Here is a 16,347-nt window from a genome sequence, read left to right as displayed (position 1 = left end):
CTTACGGACCCCCCGTGCCCCCCGCCGTCCCCCGGGTTCCCCCGTTCCCGACTCCCCCGCGTTCCCCTCGCACCCCCGGGCTCCCCCCGCCGCCACCGCCCCCCGCCCCCGGCCCCGGCCCGCCCCGCGCCGGGCACCGCCCCCGCTCATCCACCGGCGGCTCCGAGCGGAGCGGAGCGGAGCCTCGTCCCTCCCGGAGCCTGCCGGTGCCTCCCGGTGCCTGATCCCTCCCGGTGCCTCCTGCCGGGGGGGGGGCGCGGGGGGCCCCACCATGGATCCCCGGTTCCTCAACGAGTCGCTGCAGGAGCTGCTCTGCCGCGCCGGGAACGGCACCGGGAACAGCACCGGGAACGGCACCGGGAACGGCACCGGCACCGGGACTAACAGCTCCGCCTGCGACCTCCTCCGCAGGGGCCTCCGCGGGCCCCCGGCGCCCAGAGGTGAGATGGGGGGAGGGCGGGAGGGACCCCCCGTGCCCGGCCCTGCACCCCCAGGCACCCCGCTTCGTCCCGCCGTGCCGCCACGGTGCCCCTCGCCCTGCACCCCGGTGCCCCCGGTCCTTGCCCGGTGCTGCCCCCGGTCCCCGCCGTGTCCCCCATCACATTCCGCATCCCGGTCCCTGCACCCCGGCCGGAGGCTCGGCGGCCCCGGCACTGCCCGGTGGTCCCGCTGGGGATCCCGGAGGGGACACACCGGGCTGTGCCGGGGCAGCAGGAAGGCGGAGGGGACCCCGACAGGGGTGGCGCAGCCACCACCCGTCCGGTACCCCGGCCCCACTGACGAGGCAGGGACCCCCAACCCCTCCCCTCTGACCAGCCGGGACCCCCAATCCCAACCCACCAACGGGGCTGGGACCTCCCAGTCCCATTCCCCGACTGGAACCCCCCAACGCCACGGTCAGGGCTGGGGCTCTCATCGCCCCCCCCGCCAGCCCCCGCTGTCACTCGGCTCCCGGGTCTAGACGTCCCCGGTCACGTCCCTGCGCTGCCGACGGACCGGAAGCCCAGCTCCGAGGGAGGGTGGGCAGGATGGGGGCACCCGCGTGGCTCAGGACCCCCAGCCTCACGGAGCAGAGCCGGGGGTCAGCGGGAGCACCCCGATCCCACGGCGACTGCCACACGGGGAGAGCCGGGATGCTCAGCTGCCGGATCCCCACCAGGGCACCCGGTCACGCTGGAGCCCCGGTGCCCCGGAGCCCGGACCTGTGCCGAGGTGCCTCCGGGGTGCCCTGGGGGTGTCTTTGAGGTGCCACTGGGGTGCCTGGTGCCTGCTCTGCACTGAGCCCCGTGGAGCCAGCCAGAGCCCCAGTGCCTGGACCTGTCCTGGGGTGGCTTCGGAGCACCTCTGGAGTGCCACCGGGGTAGTCTTAGGGTGCCTGCGGGGGTGCCCTCGTGGTGCCTTTGGGGTGCCCCGGGGTCCCCAACGCTGCTGCCCGCAGAGCTGGACGTGGCGGTGCGTGTGGTGCTGTACGCGCTGATCTTCGTGCTGAGCGTCGGGGGCAACACGCTGGTGGTGGCCGTGCTGGCGCTGAACCGGCGGCTGCGCACCGTCACCAACTGCTTCCTGCTGTCCCTGGCGCTGAGCGACCTGCTCCTGGCGCTGTGCTGCATGCCCTTCACCCTGCTGCCCGGCCTCATGGGCGCCTTCGTCTTCGGCGATGCCGTCTGCAAGCTCGTCGCCTACCTCATGGGTACGGGGGGATTGTCCTGCCTCGTGGGTACGGGGGGATTGTCCTGCCTCGTGGGTATTGTCCTGCCTTGGGGGAGGGGGGATTGTCCTGCCTCGTGGGTATGGGGAATTGTCCTGCTATGGGGGTATGGGGGAATTGTCCTGCCTCATGGGTATGGGGGGAAATTGTCCTGCCTCATGGGTACGGGGGATTGTCCTGCCTCATGGGTACAGGGGAGGGATTGTCCTGCCTCATGGTTACAGGGGAGGGATTGTCCTGCCTCAAGGGTAGGGGGGAAGGATTGCCCTGCCTCATGGGTACGAGGAGGGGGATTGTCCTGCATGGGTATGTGGGATACAGGGTGAGGGTCTCGTCACCTACCTCATGGGTACATGGGGTGCACTGGGGGGCTGCAGGGGGTCACGGGGGGCTGTAGGATCACGCCACACCCACTGACCCCCCCCACTGCCCTCAGGGGTGTCAGTGGCCGTGTCCACCTTCAGCCTGGTGGCCATCGCCCTCGAGCGCTACAGTGCCATCTGCAACCCGCTGCAGTCGCGCGCCTGGCAGACGCGGTCCCACGCCTGCCGTGTCATCGCGGGCACCTGGGCGCTGGCGGCGCTGCTGATGCTGCCCTACGCCGTGTACAGCACCACGCGCCCCACTGCCCCCCGCGCCCCCCGCCCGCCCCCCGCGCAGTGCACGCACCACTGGCCCAGCGAGCGCGTCCGGCAGGCCTGGTGAGTCCCGGGGGGGCACGGGCGGCATGGGGGACAAGGGGACACTGAGTGACAGGGGCCACCTGTCCCAGGTACGTCCTGCTGCTCCTCATCCTCTTCTTCATCCCGGGCGTGGTGATGACGGTGGCGTATGGGCTCATCTCCCGCGAGCTCTACCGCGGCATCCGCTTCGAGCTGCACGTCAAGGGGGAGGCGGCAGGTGAGGGGACGGGGGGGATGATGCTGGGGGTGACCCTGCCCCAGAATGAGAGGGAGGGTAGAGCCCTCACCCCATCTCCCCATAGTGGGGGATTCCCCGGGGACATCCCGTTTCCCAGGGACCTCCTTGTAGGATGTTCCCACAGCCTTGGGGTGCAGTGTGTCCCCGTGATGCCGTAGATGTGTCTGTGTCCCCTGCACCCCATCCCACTGCCCAGAGGATGCTCCCATGGTGTTGGGGTGCAGCATGTCCCCCCAGTGCCACGGCCCTGACCGTGCTCCCTCGCCCCACAGCCCAGCGTGGTGCCGGGGGGGACGCGGTGCCCAGCTGTGACGAGGGGGACGGGTGCTACCTGCAGCTGTCGCGCCCGGGCGCGGCACTGGAGCTGCGGGCGCTGGGGGCGGGCGCGCAGCAGGACCGGGCACGTGTCAACAGCTCGGGGGCCCAGCTGGCAGCCAAGCGGCGCGTGATCCGCATGCTGGTGGTCATCGTGGCCATGTTCTTCCTCTGCTGGCTGCCCATCTTCGCCGCCAACACCTGGCGCGCCTTCGCCCCGCGGGCGGCCCAGCGGGCGCTCTCGGGGACCCCCATTGCCTTCATCCACCTGCTGTCCTACACCTCGGCCTGCACCAACCCCCTCATCTACTGCTTCATGAACCGCCGCTTCCGCAAGGCCTTCGGGGCCACCTGTGCGGGCTGGGGGTGCCGCCGCACCTGCCCCCGCCGCCCCCCCAACGACGAGCCCCCCATGGCCAGCGCCTCGCTCTCCAAGTTCAGCTACACCACCGTCAGCAGCCTGGGCCCCCCCTGAGCCAGACACCTGAGCTGGACCCCTGAGCTGGACCCCCTTGAGTACCCCAACACGAGTGCCTGGGGCCCCCTTGAGCCCCTACCCCATGAGCCCGGTCCCCCTCGAGCCCCCCATGGCCAGAGCCTCACTCTCCAATAATTCAGCTACACCACTGTCAGCAGCCTGCCCCCCCCTGAGCTGGGACCTGCCAGTTGGACCCCCTTCACCCCCCCCCACCAGTGCCTGGGGCCTCCCTGAACCCAGCCCCCCTAAGCTGGACCCCGCCAGCCAGACCCCCTCGAGCCAGACCCCCACTTTGCAACCCCTGGGTGCTGCCAGCACCCTCTGTGCCCCCCCGCTGCCTCCCAGCTCAGGGCACCCCGAGTCCCCAGCCCCCCTCCCTTCCGTGACCCCCTCACCCACCAGCGCCACTCAGCCCCCCGCCCCCAGTCCCCGTCTGGGTGGGGGCGAAGGGCGAGGCAGGGGAACCCTCGGGGCTGGGCAGGCTGCGAGCGGGGGGAAGTCGAGGCGCCCACAGCCCGGGGTCCCCCTGCGCCGCTCCCCGGCTCCAGTCACAATAAACTTGTCCTGTGCCCACCCGCGACAGCTGTGCTCCCACCATGCCTGCCCGGCCGCCGCGGCGGCTCCGCGGGGCAGCCCCGGGCGGGACGGGGGGTCGGCACCGCGCAGGGCTCGGCGGGCGGCGGGATGGGACCCTCCGCTGCGGGGACCCCCGAGCCTGGCGGCGGCGGGAGCAGCCGCGGGGGGCTGGGAGCCTCGGGTCCGGTGTGACCCCGCCGCCCTCCGGGGGGTGACCCCACAGCCCCGATGTCCCCCCTTTACACCCCCGGCACGCCGAGGTGCCTCGGGACTCCATCTCCCGTCATGCCCCGCGCTCCAACACAGGCCCCGCCCCCACTGTGCGTGTCTCCCCAGGTGGCCACGCCCTCTCCCCATAACTCCGCCGGCTATTGGCCACGGCCACGCCCCCGTTGCTCTCGGCCGCCCCGCCTCTGGCACAGGCCACGCCCCCCTCGCGTCCCCGCCCCGCCTCTCGCTATGAACACCGGGCTGGCCCCGGCCCCGCCCCCCGCCCCTCGGTCATGGCTGCCGGGGTCCAGGCCCCGCCGGGGCCGCTGTCCCGGTCCCTGCCGCTGCCGCTGGCCCTGGCCGTGCTGGCGCTGCTGGCGCTGCCGGGGCCGGCGCAGGCGGGGCTGCCCCCCGACCCCGGGGAGCAGCTGGTGGCGGCGGCGCCGCGCTGGGGCTGGAGGAACGTGTCGTGCCCGGCCTGCCGGGTGCTGTTCGGGGCGCTGGACCTGGCGCTGCAGGTGGGCACGGGGGCACCGGGGCACGGGGAGCACCGGGGGGATACCGGGACACGGGGGGCACCATGAGGGGGACACCGGGGCACCGGGACACGGAGAGCACCGTGCGGGGCACGGGGGCACGGGGACGGGACATGAGGACACCAGGACGGGCAGAGCAAGGCGGCAGAGACGCGACAGGAACGGGGACAGGGAGTGGGACGGGACAGGGACGGGCTCAGTTACGGGGACGGGGACAGGGACAGGGCAGGCCGGGCCGGTCCCTCGTGACGGGGCTGGGCCGGGACAGGTCGGGGCTTGTGACGGGCACGAGACCGGGACAGGAACGGGGACAGGGACGGGCGGAGACAGGGAGACTGACAGGCTGGGACAGGAACGGGGACAGGGACGGGCGGGGCCAGGCCAGGGGCTCTGCTTGGGGGAACAGGGACAGACAGGGCAGTGACAGGCTGGGACAGCGATGGACTGGGACAGGGACGGGAACAGGGACTGAGACAGTCTAGGATGGGCCGGCAGCATCATTCGGGGACAGCGATGGGAGGGAATGGGGGCAGGCAGAGACAGGGACAGGCTGCGGTGGGGATGGGGTGCGGGCACCCCGAGTCCTTCCCCAGACGGGAACCGGGCTGGGCGAGGGAGGGGACAGAAAGGATGGGGGGCCATGTGGGTCCCCTTTGGCCTCGGGACACCCAGCTGAGGGCTGGGGGTGGCCAGTGGGTGTGAGAGTGTCAGCAGCCAGGGGTCAGGGTGTGGGGTCTGCCCGGGGAGCTGGTGGGTACAGGGCAGTGAGGACACATGGGGGGGCAGTGTGCCAGGGTTGTGGCCAGTGGGTGTGGGGCAGCGAGGACAGTGAGGGATTTGGGGTGCTATGGCCATCCTGGCGGGTGCAGGGCAGTGAGGCTGGCCATGGAACAGGGCACCGTGTCCATCCCCGTGCAGGGCTGGCAGGCGTGGAGCAGCGATGGCAGCTGGGGTTTGGGGCGCATGGCCTATCCTGGGGGGCTGGCGGGCATGGGCAGCGGGGGCACCCATGTTTCGGGGAGCTGTGTCCATCCCGGTGTACCCCCACAGCTGGAGCCGAACGTGGCGCGCGTGGGGCGCGTGGCATCACGGCTGTGCCAGGAGCTGCGGCTGGCACGGCCGCCCGTGTGCCGCCAGGCCGTGCAGCTGTTCCAGCGCGACGTGGTGGCGGCCTGGGCGCGCTCGGTGCTGCGCCCGCCTGAGGCCTGCGGGCTCCTGCTGGGCCCCCGCTGCGGCCACTGGGACATCCTGGGCGCCTGGAACCTCTCCCTGCCCGCCGCCCCCAAGCCGCCGGTGCGGCCCCCCCTGCCGCCGCCGCCCGGTGCGCCCACCGCCCGCATCCTGTTCCTCACTGACCTGCACTGGGACCGCCGGTACACGCCCGGCAGCGCTGCCGCCTGCCCCGACCCGCTGTGCTGCCGCGGGGCCCCCCACGACGGGCCGGGGGCCGCGGGGTTCTGGGGCACCTATGGCAAGTGCGACCTGCCCCTGCACACCATCGACGCGCTGCTGGCACAGCTCCCCAACGCCAGCAGCCACACCGGCGACGGCTCCGGCGACGCCAGTAACAGCACCGGAGGGTTCGCGGCCGCGTACTGGACCGGGGACATCCCCGCGCACGACGTGTGGCAGCAGAGCCGCGGGGACCAGCTGCGGGCGCTGCGCACGGTGACGGCCCTGCTGCGCGCCCGCCTCGGGGGGCTGCGCGTCTTCCCGGCCGTGGGCAATCACGAGGCCACCCCGGTGAACGCCTTCCCCCCGCCCTACGTGCGTGGGAACCAGTCGGCCGCCTGGCTCTACGACGCCATGGCCGAGGCCTGGCAGGGCTGGCTGCCCCCCGCCGCCCTGCGCACCCTGCGGTGGGCACGGCGGGCGGGGTGCTGGGGTACCGGGGATCGGGGGCACAGGGCTGGGGGCTCTGGGCTATCAGGGAGATGGGGTTTGGGGTAACAGGGCTGGGGGGGTTCTGCAATGGAGGGAGCAATGGGGGGGGCTGGGCTAGCAGGGGTAAGGGGGGCTTGGGGCTGGTGGGGGGCTCTGCGCTACTGGGGGCTCAGGGCTAGGGGGCTGGCAGGCTGGCAGGCCAAGGACAAGGGGGCCTCCAACTGAGGGGGGCAGGGGTCTGTGGGCAGAGGGGGTGGGTAGCTGGGGGGCTGTGGGACGAGTATGGGGTCCATGGGTTGGGGGGCACAGCACTGACTCCCTCTTTCCCTGCAGGGCCGGTGGCTTCTACACGGCGCAGGTCTGGCCTGGGCTGCGCCTCGTCTCCCTCAACATGAACTTCTGCTCCCAGGCCAACTTCTGGCTCCTCATCAACGCCACTGACCCTGCGGGGCAGCTCCAGTGGCTCATGGGGGTCCTGGCAGATGCTGAGCGTGATGGGGAGAAGGTGAGGGGGGAATTCTGGGGGGAGATTGGGGCGTCCCGGGGTTCCTGGGCACCCCCAAGCCCTGGGTCCCTGCCCCCAGGTGCACATCATTGGGCACATCCCCCCGGCCCACTGCCTGCACAGCTGGAGCTGGAACTACTACCGCATCATCAGCAGGTCAGTGCCCACACACACCCCTGGCCCGGCCCCCCACCCTGTGCCACACACCCCCAGCCTGGACCCCTGGCCCTGACCCCCACACTGTGTGCCAGACCCCTGCCCTTGTGCCCTGCCCCACATGCCAGACCCCCACACTGCACCCTGGACTCCAGCCCCATGTGCTGGGCGCCTGCCCTGCACACCCTGACTCATGTCCACAGGCCCTGGACCCCCACCCCACACATGAGATCGCTGCCCTGCATGCCACACTCATGCCCCACATGCTGGACCCCTACAGCAGACCCCCACCCCACAGCCTGGACCTCCACTCCATGAGTCAGACCTCTCCCCACTTGCCCTAGACCCCCATCCTGTGTACTAAAGACCAAAAGCCCCTCCCCACATGCCAGACCCCCACCTCATGTATCCTGGACCCCCACTCCACACGCTGGACCCCCTTGGGGTGGCATCAGCATGGGAGGGGGGCAGGGGATGGTGTTGGAGCACCCAAGGTTGGGACCCTGAAGCTGCCTGTGCCAGGCAGAGCCATGACAAGAGGTCTGTGAGCGGCCAGGCCTGGCTCAGGTTGGAGGCCCAGGGTGAGGGGCTGTGGGTCTGGATGCTGCCCCCCCTCACCCCACAATGGCAGGTTCGAGGGCACCATCGCAGCACAGTTCTTCGGGCACACACACCTGGATGAGTTTGAGCTGTTCTACGATGAGGAGACGCTGTCACGCCCTGTGTCCATCGCCTTCGTGGCACCGAGTGTCACCACCTACATCAACCTCAACCCTGGTGCGCCCCGACCCCCCCCACATGTCCCCCCACCCCGCAGTCCCTGGCACTGACAGTCCCTCCCCCGCAGGGTACCGCGTGTACGAGGTGGCCGGTTCCTACCCTGGGAGCTCCCACGCAGTGCTGGACCACGAGACCTTCATCCTGAACCTGACGGAGGCCAACGCGGCCCCCCCGGGGACGCCCCCCCGCTGGCAGCGGCTCTACAGCGCGCGCGAGGCCTACGGGCTGCCCGCGGCCTTCCCGGCCGACTGGGACCTGCTGGTGCGGCGGCTGCAGGACGACGAGCAGCTCTTCCAGCGCTTCTGGTTCCACCTGCACAAGGGGCACCCTCCCCGCGAGCCCTGCGGGGGCCCCTGCAAGGCCGCCCTGCTCTGTGCCCTGCGCTCCGGCCGCGCCGGCGACCCCGCGCTCTGCCGGCCCCTGCGCCCCGCCCTGCCCTTCCCACGGGTTCAGGAGCTCTGGCGACAGCGGCAGCTCTGCTGACACGGTCACACTGGGAGCGGGGTTGGAGTCAGCACATGGTCACACTGGGAGTGGGGCCGGGAGCGGGGTCGGCACATGGTCGTGCCAGGACTGGGTTCGGTACTGGCACGTGGTCTTTGCATCTCACCAGATGCACAATAAAGGCACAGTGGGCCCCACTATCCCTCCCCATCCTCATCCACCAGGATTGGGATTGGAGTCAGGATCAGCACACAATCCTTGTGTTCCCATCACCCAGCCAATACAGGTGTGATGGACCTCACTGCCCTTCATCTTCCTCATCCCAATCCTCACCCCACAGCACCTTAGGGAGAACCAAACCAGGAATAACGTAACCCTCACCCCTTCTTCCTCCTTCCTGCATGAGGCTGAAGGCAGAGCCGAGCCGGGCTGGTGGAATGGGTTTATTAATTAATGATTTAGTACAACACAGACCCTCGTTACGCCGCATGCATTGGGGACGGTGAGGGGGGTGTGACCCACCACAGGGGCAGTGGGGGTGGGGCAGGACCCCCGACCCAACATCGCGGGGAACTCTGTGCCCTGGGGCGTTGGGTCAGCCATCCTGCCCCCCCTCCGCTTCGCGCCCCCTGTGCCCTCGCCCCCTTCAAGGGGTCTGTGCCCCTCCCCGCCGCGGTTTGAGGGTCCCCAGGAGGGTCTGCACCCCCCGGCGCACGGAGGAGCCCACCCGCCGCGCCACTGAGTCCGCCGGGGGGGCCGGCAGGCAGGAGCTGGAGGCCTGGGGCCGCGCGTCCAGGCACTTCTGGTAGCGGAGCTGCGGGGAAGGGGGGTCAGAATGGGAGAAGGGGGGCTCGGGGGTCCCACTCGCCCTGCAGGTGGCCTGCAGCGGGGGGCACAGGGAACTGGGGGCTTGGGGGTCCCACTCACCACGCAGGCAGCCTGCAGCGCCTCGCTGAGCCCCGCGGCGTTGGGCTCACACCACACCATGTGGCAGCGGAAGGTGCCGGGCGCGCTGGCCATGATGAAGGCGAAGGCGCGGACGTCGCGTCCCACCCCCATGAAGGACAGGAACCGCACGCGGCACTCGCACAGCACCGCCTCCGTCTGGGGGCACGCGGAGGGGTCAGCGCGGCACCCCCGGCTGGGAGGGGATCCCCAAGGTCCCGTGGAGTTGGGGGGACACACTGTGTCCCCGTGGTACGGGGAGGGGTCCCTGCAGCCCCCCAACACAGAATGGGGTCACTGAGGCCCCCAGAGCAGGAGGGCATTACCAGTGCAGGTGGGGGTCACCATCTGGGGGGATCACCAGTGTGGGCAGGGGTCATTGCAGCTTCCCAGAGTAGGACAGGGTTATCACAGTGGGGTGGGGGTCACCATGGTCCCCAGAGTGGGAGGGGGGTCACCACAGCCCTCCAGGACAGAAAGGGGGTCACTGCAGCCCCTCAGAGTGGGGAGAGGTCACCACAGAACCCCCCAGGGTAGGGGGGGTGTCCCAGGTGGGCACACACCTGGTGGTGGGCATTGGTGAGAGTGGGGAAGTAGGGTGGGGTCCCCCAGGGCAGGGTGGGGGTCCCAGGTGGGCACACACCTGGCGGTGGGCAATGGTGAGGGTGGCAGGGGCCACACTGACCACGACAGGGGTGGGTGCGGGGGGCTCCCCCGAGCTGGGGGCCAGTGCCGCCTCCAGCGCCGCGTTGATCACGTCCATGCCTGGGGGGCACAGAGGGGTCAGGGCAGCCCTGAGGGTGCCCCCAGCCCACAGCATCCCCCAGAGGCCAGGGGGAGCTCCCTTGAGCCCCCCACTCACCCACAGGCTTGGCAACGGGGACACAGCCCAGGTAACACACGGGGAAGCGCTGAACCGCCTCACTCTTGGGGGCCGGGAACTCCACTGTGGGGGGCACGTCAGACCTGCCCAGAGCCCCCCAAAACCCCCAGAGCTCCCCCACCCCTCAGTCCTCACCCAGCACACCCCAACACCCCCCATCTGCACCACCTCGCTCCTGGGGACTGGGAACTCCACTAGGGGGGCACTGTCAGGAGCCCCCAAAGCCTCCCTGAACCCCCCAACACCCACCCTCTCCCCAACCACCCCCCAGCACATGCAGTCTCCGGACACATGAGCCCCCTGCCCTGGACCCCCCCATGCCCCCTCCCCAGCCCTCCTCCAGCCCTTTTCCCCCCCACCATCCCCCAGATCCCCAATCCCCTCCAGGGTACCCCCCAGATCTCCCCTGCTCCCTCACAGGTACCTCCCCCTCCCACACCCTGCAGGGGGGTCCCCCGGCCCCATGCCCCGTACCCTGCAGGGGGGGCTCCCCCAGCCGGGGGTGGTCCGTGCCCAGCCCGTTGGCCGCTGCTCGGGCGCTTCGCCGCTCCTCCGTCAGCTGGGGACAAGGGGCACAAACCCCCCCAGTGTCACACCACGGGCACCCCAGGACCTCCGTGGTGACCCACGGCCCCCTGGACGTCACACCATGGCTCCCCTGGATGTCACACCACAAGGATCCCCAGGGACCACCTGGTTGTTCTGTGGGGACACCAGGAGGAGAGGGGCTCACCCTGGGGGCTGGCTGGGGGGGCCTGGGGGACCCCGGAGGTCTCACCTACCCCCAGACCCGGTGTGGGATGGGGAAGCGGGGTTTGGAGGTGTCACCTGGACATAGACGTGGTACAGGCCAGGGGAGGTCCCGGGGGGAAATGGGGTGGTCTCACCTGGGGACAGACCTGGTGCAGCCCAGCAGGGAGGTCCTGGGGGGTTGGGGGGTCCCGGGGGTCTCACCTGGGCGCAGACCCGGTGCAGCCCAGCGGCGATGGCGCTGGCCGGCCCCTCACAGTGGAACACGTGGCACTTCAGCACCTGTGTCAGGGGGTCCCGGGCCACGTACGCAAAGTCCCTGGGGAAGGGGGGAATGTGCTCAGGACCCCCCCAGCCCCCTCCCTACCCAGCGTGGGCTGGGCCTGGGGGCACTGGGGGGCTGGGGGCAGGTTGGGGCCGTACCTCTCCCTGCGTCCCCGGCAGCACGGCAGGACAGAGCAGGGTTAGATGGGGCAGGGGAGGCATGGATCCCCCCCCCAGCCCCAGGACCCCCACAATCCCCCAGAACTGGGTCTGACCCTGCTCCACACCCTTCCCTGCTGGGGGGTTCAGTGCTGAGACCCCATGGCCCCCATCTGCTACCCACATGTGGGACTCCCCAGTCCTGTACACGAGACCCCCACACCTCACCCGTATGGAACCCCCCGGCCCCCTGCCCACCTCCACACTCAGATTCCCCCATCCCTGTGCCCCACATACATGGCAAGCCCCCAGCCCCACATATGTGGGACTCCAGAGCCCCCACTCCATGCACGTGGGACGCCCAAGCCCCATGGACCCCCACACGCCCAGACCCCTCCCCACCTCTGCACCCCACATACACAGGACCCCAAGCCCACGGGCACCCAGCCCCCTGCAGACACCAGCCCCCCATACAACCGCCACCTGGCCCCACGCCACCCCACACCCTGCACACGGGTACCCTGTGCCCCCACCTGCTGCCGTGCCACCCCACACCCCGCACACGGGTACCCTGTGCCCCCACCTGCTGCCGTGCCACCCCACACCCCGCACACGGGTACCCTGTGCCCCCACCTGCTGCCGTGCCGCCCCACACCCCGCACACGGGTACCCTGTGCCCCCACCTGCTGCCGTGCCACCCCACACCCCGCACACGGGTACCCTGTGCCCCCACCTGCTGCCGTGCCGCCCCACGCCCCACACGCGGATGCCGCCCACGGGCTGCGCGTGCAGCAGCGCCCGGTCCCGGGGGTCCACGAGCTTCAGCGTGCGGCCCTCGAGCAGCAGCAGTGCCCGCGCCTGGGGGCACAGGGTCAGACGCTCCCTCAGCCACCCCGGGTGCTGGGGTGGCGGTGAGGGGGGCCGGGGGGGTCCGGGGTCACTCACCTCCCCCCAGGTGCCAGGGGGGCCGTCGCGGGGCCCCGAGAGCTGCCGGATGCAGGCGCTGACGGTGCCGCTGCTGCGGCCGGGCCCCAGCTCCTCCTCCCGCAGCTGCACCCAGCCCAGGGAGCGCACCGGCAGGCCCTGGGGGCAATGGGGTCATGGGGGGCGTGGGGCTCGGGGACAGAGGGGCAGGGGGAAGCATGGGGCAGCCCCAGCCCCCAGCAGAGACCCATCCCCCCTCCCAGTGTAGCCCCCAGTCCTGGGTCAGGGTGGACTCGTAGCGGGGCACAGCCGAGGCCCCTCCCATGGGGGTGACAGCCCAGGGCAGCCCTGAAGAGGGTCGCTCAGCCCCCCAACAGTGGGCCAGATCCCACAGGGGTGGGGAAGGGGCCCTGTGGGTTAGAGGATCAGGGACCAGCCCTACCTTGGAGTTCAGCACGTCCTCCTCACCCAGGGCCATGCTGCAAGGGGAGGTGGTCAGCAACTTCACCCAGAGACTCTGGGACACCCAACTCCGGCCATGTAAACCCTGGGAGGCACCCCCACCCCCAACCTCCAAGACCCTGGGACCCTCCCCACCCAACCACTGCTTCCTGAACCCTGGGGTCCCTCCACCCCGCAACCCCTGACCCCCATACTCTGCCCCCCTGCCCTACACCTAGATCTCTGCCTCCCATGACTCTGAACTCCCCACACCTGGATCCCTGTCCCCTGTGACTCTGGAACCCCCCACGCCTGGGTCTCTGCCCCCAGACCTCCCCACGCCTGGGTCTCTGCTCCCAGAGCCTGGCTCCCAGCCCACACCAGCTCTCCCTCCTCCCATGCTGCTTGTGCCCTGAGGTCCCACCTCCCCACAGGGCCCAGGCACAGCCCCCTGCACCCCACAGCCCCCATGTCCCCCCAGCCCCCCCGCACCCCTCTCCCGGCGATCCTGGGCCTGGCGACGGCGTCTCTGCATCTGACACTCCCGGTTCCTCATCTTCCTCCTCCTCCTCCTCCTCGGCCGTGGGGTCCTGGGGGGCAGGGGGGGCTCGGTGGGCCACTGACCCCTCCTCTCCCCTTCCCCCCACTGCCCCCCCTCACCTTCCACAAGTCTCCGTCTCCGAAGGTCTCGGCTGGGGCGAAGCTCGTCCAGGAGAGCTGGGGAGGGTGGTTTGGGTCAGGGTGCACCGTGGGGCAGCCCCACAGCAGCCCACGGCCACCCCATGGGCATCCTGTGTCCCATAGCCATCCCACCCCACAGCAGCCCCCAGTCACACCATAGGCACCCCGTGGTTGCCTCCCAGTCACCCCCCAGCACACTACGGCCACCCCACTCCTGACCCACAACCCCTGATGCCCCATGGCAACACCACAAACACCCACAGCCACCTCCAGATGCCCCACAACTGCCCCCAGTCACCCCATGGCCCACGGCTGCCCCACAGCCACCCCACGGTCACCCCACGGCAGCCACATGGCCACTCTGTGGCCTCCCCACAGCTGCTCCACAGCCACCCCATGGCCTCCCCACGGTGACCCCACACCCATCCCATCCCTCAGTTGCCCCACAGCCACCCCACGGACACCCCACGGTGACCCCACACCCATCCCATCCCTCAGCTGCCCCACAGCCACCCCCCAGTCCCCACTCACGGCGGGCCCCTCGGTGGGGGTGCTGCCATCGGAGGGGGTCTCGTGGGGCCCCCCCGGGGGCTCCCACTGGGTGGTGCCAGTGGGGACGTGCCAGTAGTAGGTGCCTGAGGTGTCCTGCACCCGCAGCCACCCGGGGGGAAGGTCCCCGTGTGCCCCTGCATCGCGCGGCCACAGCGACTCTGGGAGGCACGGGGGAGTCAGAGGGGTCAGCCCAGCCCCACACACAGCCCCCGTGCCCAGGGACATGGGGACCCCCAGGAGGGCTCCACAAGGACAAGGGGGCAAAGGGGGGGGCCATGGAGCTAACGGGGGCTGGGGGGCAGCGGTGGGCACACAGCCAGGGGTGGGGGCAGACAGGACCATGGGGGCACGGGGAAGGGGCAGGCAGGGGCGGCCGTGGGGCAGTCACAAGTCACTGTGATGCCCACCTGGCTCGTCAGGGGAGCTGCCCTGGCTCAGCGTGGCCCAGCTCGAGTCTTCGTCGCTGCCGGGGCCGGGCCCCCCGAAGAGGCGGCTGGCGCTTCGCCCGGGGGGCTCCCGCGGGCCCCGCTCCGCGCCCAGGGCCGGCGGGGAGACCCCGGCCCCGTCCTCCTCCTCCTCGTCCTCCTCCTCATCCTCCTCCTCCTCTTCCTCCTCCGAGGCGCCGATCAGCAGCGCCCGGGGGTCCCCGGCGGCGTTCCTGGCGTTGCGGGCCTGGACCCCCGGCTCCAGCGCCCCCGGGGACGCCCCCGGGCCTGGCCCCGGCTCCAGCTCGTTGCGGTTCTGGTCCCGGCCGGCCTTCGCCCAGCCGGCGCCGGGCAGCTCCTCGGCCGGGGCCCCGCCGGGCCCGGTGCGGGGCTCGGGGGACAGCCCCAGGCTCAGCCCCGGGCACCGGTTGTCGTTGGCGAGGTCGCTGCGCTTGCTCAGGGCCCCCGACATGGCGAGGACACGGGGACGGGCGCGACCCCCGGCACGGCGGGACCCCCCGGCCCGGCCCGGCCCGGCCGCTCCTGCCGCTGGGGGGGTCCTACAGCCCCCGGGGCGCCTCCGCGTCCATCGGGCCTGGGGGGAGCGGGGGGGCAACGCGGGCAGGGCACCCCGGCCACGGACCCCACGACCCCCCGGCTCCCCCCCGCCCGGGGTCCCCCCGCTCCTGCCCCGCGGCCCGGCCAGGGGAGACCCCCGAAGGCCCCGCACGCACGGACCCCCCGCCCGGGCCGGCTCCGCGGGGTCTCAGCGCTCCCGGGCCCCCCATCGCCCCCGCAGCGCAGCGGGGCCGGCCCGTGTCACTCCCGCGCATCCCCCCGTTCCCTCCCGTCAATCCCCATCTCCATCCCCGTCTCCACCCCCGTTCCCGTTCCCATCCCGATCCCATTCCCGGTACCTGCGGCGGCTCCGCTGCCGGGGGGTCGCGGGGGGGGTCTGGAGGGGGGGGGGGGGCTCAGGGGCTGCGTCACTTCCGCTTCCGGCCAGCGGAGAGACAGCGCCCCCTCCCGCGCCGGCACCGCGCGGGGCCCCCGGAATAGCGGGACCCCTCCGGGACCCTCCCCGGGACCACCGGGACCTCCCCGGGCACTGCCGGCGACGGGGGGCTCTGCCCGGCCCGGGGGGCGCAGCAGGAACCGGGCAGGCTGGAGGACCTGCGGCCCCCCCCGGAGCCGGTGACCCCCACACCGCCCGTGTCCGTGCACTGGTACAGGGGGCCCGGGGAGTCTCGGGGCTCTAGCTCTTGACCGATCGCGGAATGGCAGCACCGGGGCGGCCCGGGGGATCCGCCCCGGGCTGTTGGGGCAAAACGGGGACACAGGGGGTGCGGGATCCCTGCTCCCAGTATGGACCAGTCTGACCCAGTACAGAATCCCAGGATCACTGAGGCTAGAAAAGCACTCCCAGCCCATAGAGTCCACTCTGTGCCCCATCTCACCTTGTCCCCCAGCCCAGAGCACTGAGTGCCACGGCCAGGCCTTCCTGGGACACCTCCAGGGATGGGCACTCCAAACCTCCCTGGGCAGCCCCTGACAAGGCCTGACCACCCTTTCCAGCAGGAAATTCCTCCTCCTGTCCCACCTGAGCCTCCCCTGGCACAGCTGGAGGCCGTTCCCTCTCCTCCTGCCCCTTGTTCCCTGGCAGCAGAGCCCGACCCCCCCCGGCTCCCCCCTCCTGTCAGGGGGTTGCAGAGCCAGAAGGTCCCCCCTGAGCCTCCTTTTCTCCAGGCTGAGCCCCCCCAGCTCCCTCAGCCCCTCCTGCTGCTCCAGCCCCTTCCCAGCTCCGTTCCCT

At 71.4% G+C, this 16,347-nt stretch overlaps 3 protein-coding genes across 4 annotated transcripts; 2 read left to right on the top strand and 1 right to left on the bottom strand.

Annotated features, from left to right (window-relative positions):
- Positions 1-115: 115 nt before the first annotated feature.
- Positions 116-4,002, top strand: CCKBR (cholecystokinin B receptor). Its single transcript, XM_027734920.2, has 5 exons — positions 116-440; positions 1,439-1,690; positions 2,145-2,409; positions 2,481-2,608; positions 2,902-4,002. Exons 1-5 carry the CDS (start codon positions 272-274, stop codon positions 3,417-3,419), a joined length of 1,332 nt encoding a protein of 443 aa, XP_027590721.1. The 5' UTR covers positions 116-271; the 3' UTR covers positions 3,420-4,002.
- Positions 4,003-5,734: 1,732 nt separating this feature from the next.
- SMPD1 (sphingomyelin phosphodiesterase 1) lies at positions 5,735-8,984 on the top strand. The gene is made up of 5 exons (XM_039387167.1): positions 5,735-6,603; positions 6,962-7,133; positions 7,213-7,289; positions 7,921-8,066; positions 8,137-8,984. The coding sequence occupies exons 1-5, from the start codon at positions 5,735-5,737 to the stop codon at positions 8,550-8,552; spliced, it is 1,680 nt and encodes a 559-aa protein (XP_039243101.1). The 3' UTR covers positions 8,553-8,984.
- Positions 8,939-15,504, bottom strand: APBB1 (amyloid beta precursor protein binding family B member 1). Of its 2 annotated transcripts, XM_039387165.1 has the most exons (15): positions 15,455-15,474; positions 14,520-15,132; positions 14,092-14,270; positions 13,540-13,596; positions 13,372-13,469; positions 12,881-12,917; positions 12,460-12,597; positions 12,248-12,372; positions 11,515-11,520; positions 11,296-11,410; positions 10,816-10,900; positions 10,321-10,404; positions 10,102-10,223; positions 9,441-9,617; positions 8,939-9,327 (listed from the first exon to the last, which is right to left on the bottom strand). In XM_039387165.1, exons 2-15 carry the CDS (start codon positions 15,007-15,009, stop codon positions 9,160-9,162), a joined length of 1,881 nt encoding a protein of 626 aa, XP_039243099.1. In that variant the 5' UTR covers positions 15,010-15,132; positions 15,455-15,474; the 3' UTR covers positions 8,939-9,159. The 2 variants fall into 2 exon arrangements, with proteins under 2 accessions (XP_039243099.1, XP_039243100.1); XM_039387166.1 differs by lacking the exon at positions 11,515-11,520 and having other exon boundaries at positions 15,455-15,504.
- Between the last annotated feature and the right edge of the window lie 843 nt (positions 15,505-16,347).

The sequence above is a fragment of the Pipra filicauda genome, unplaced genomic scaffold, assembly GCF_003945595.2.
Source record: "Pipra filicauda isolate LSUMZ 115617 unplaced genomic scaffold, ASM394559v2 scaffold537_size357629_pilon, whole genome shotgun sequence".
Classification (NCBI taxonomy): Eukaryota; Metazoa; Chordata; class Aves; order Passeriformes; family Pipridae; genus Pipra; species Pipra filicauda.
This window is presented reverse-complemented; position numbering and strand designations above follow the sequence as displayed.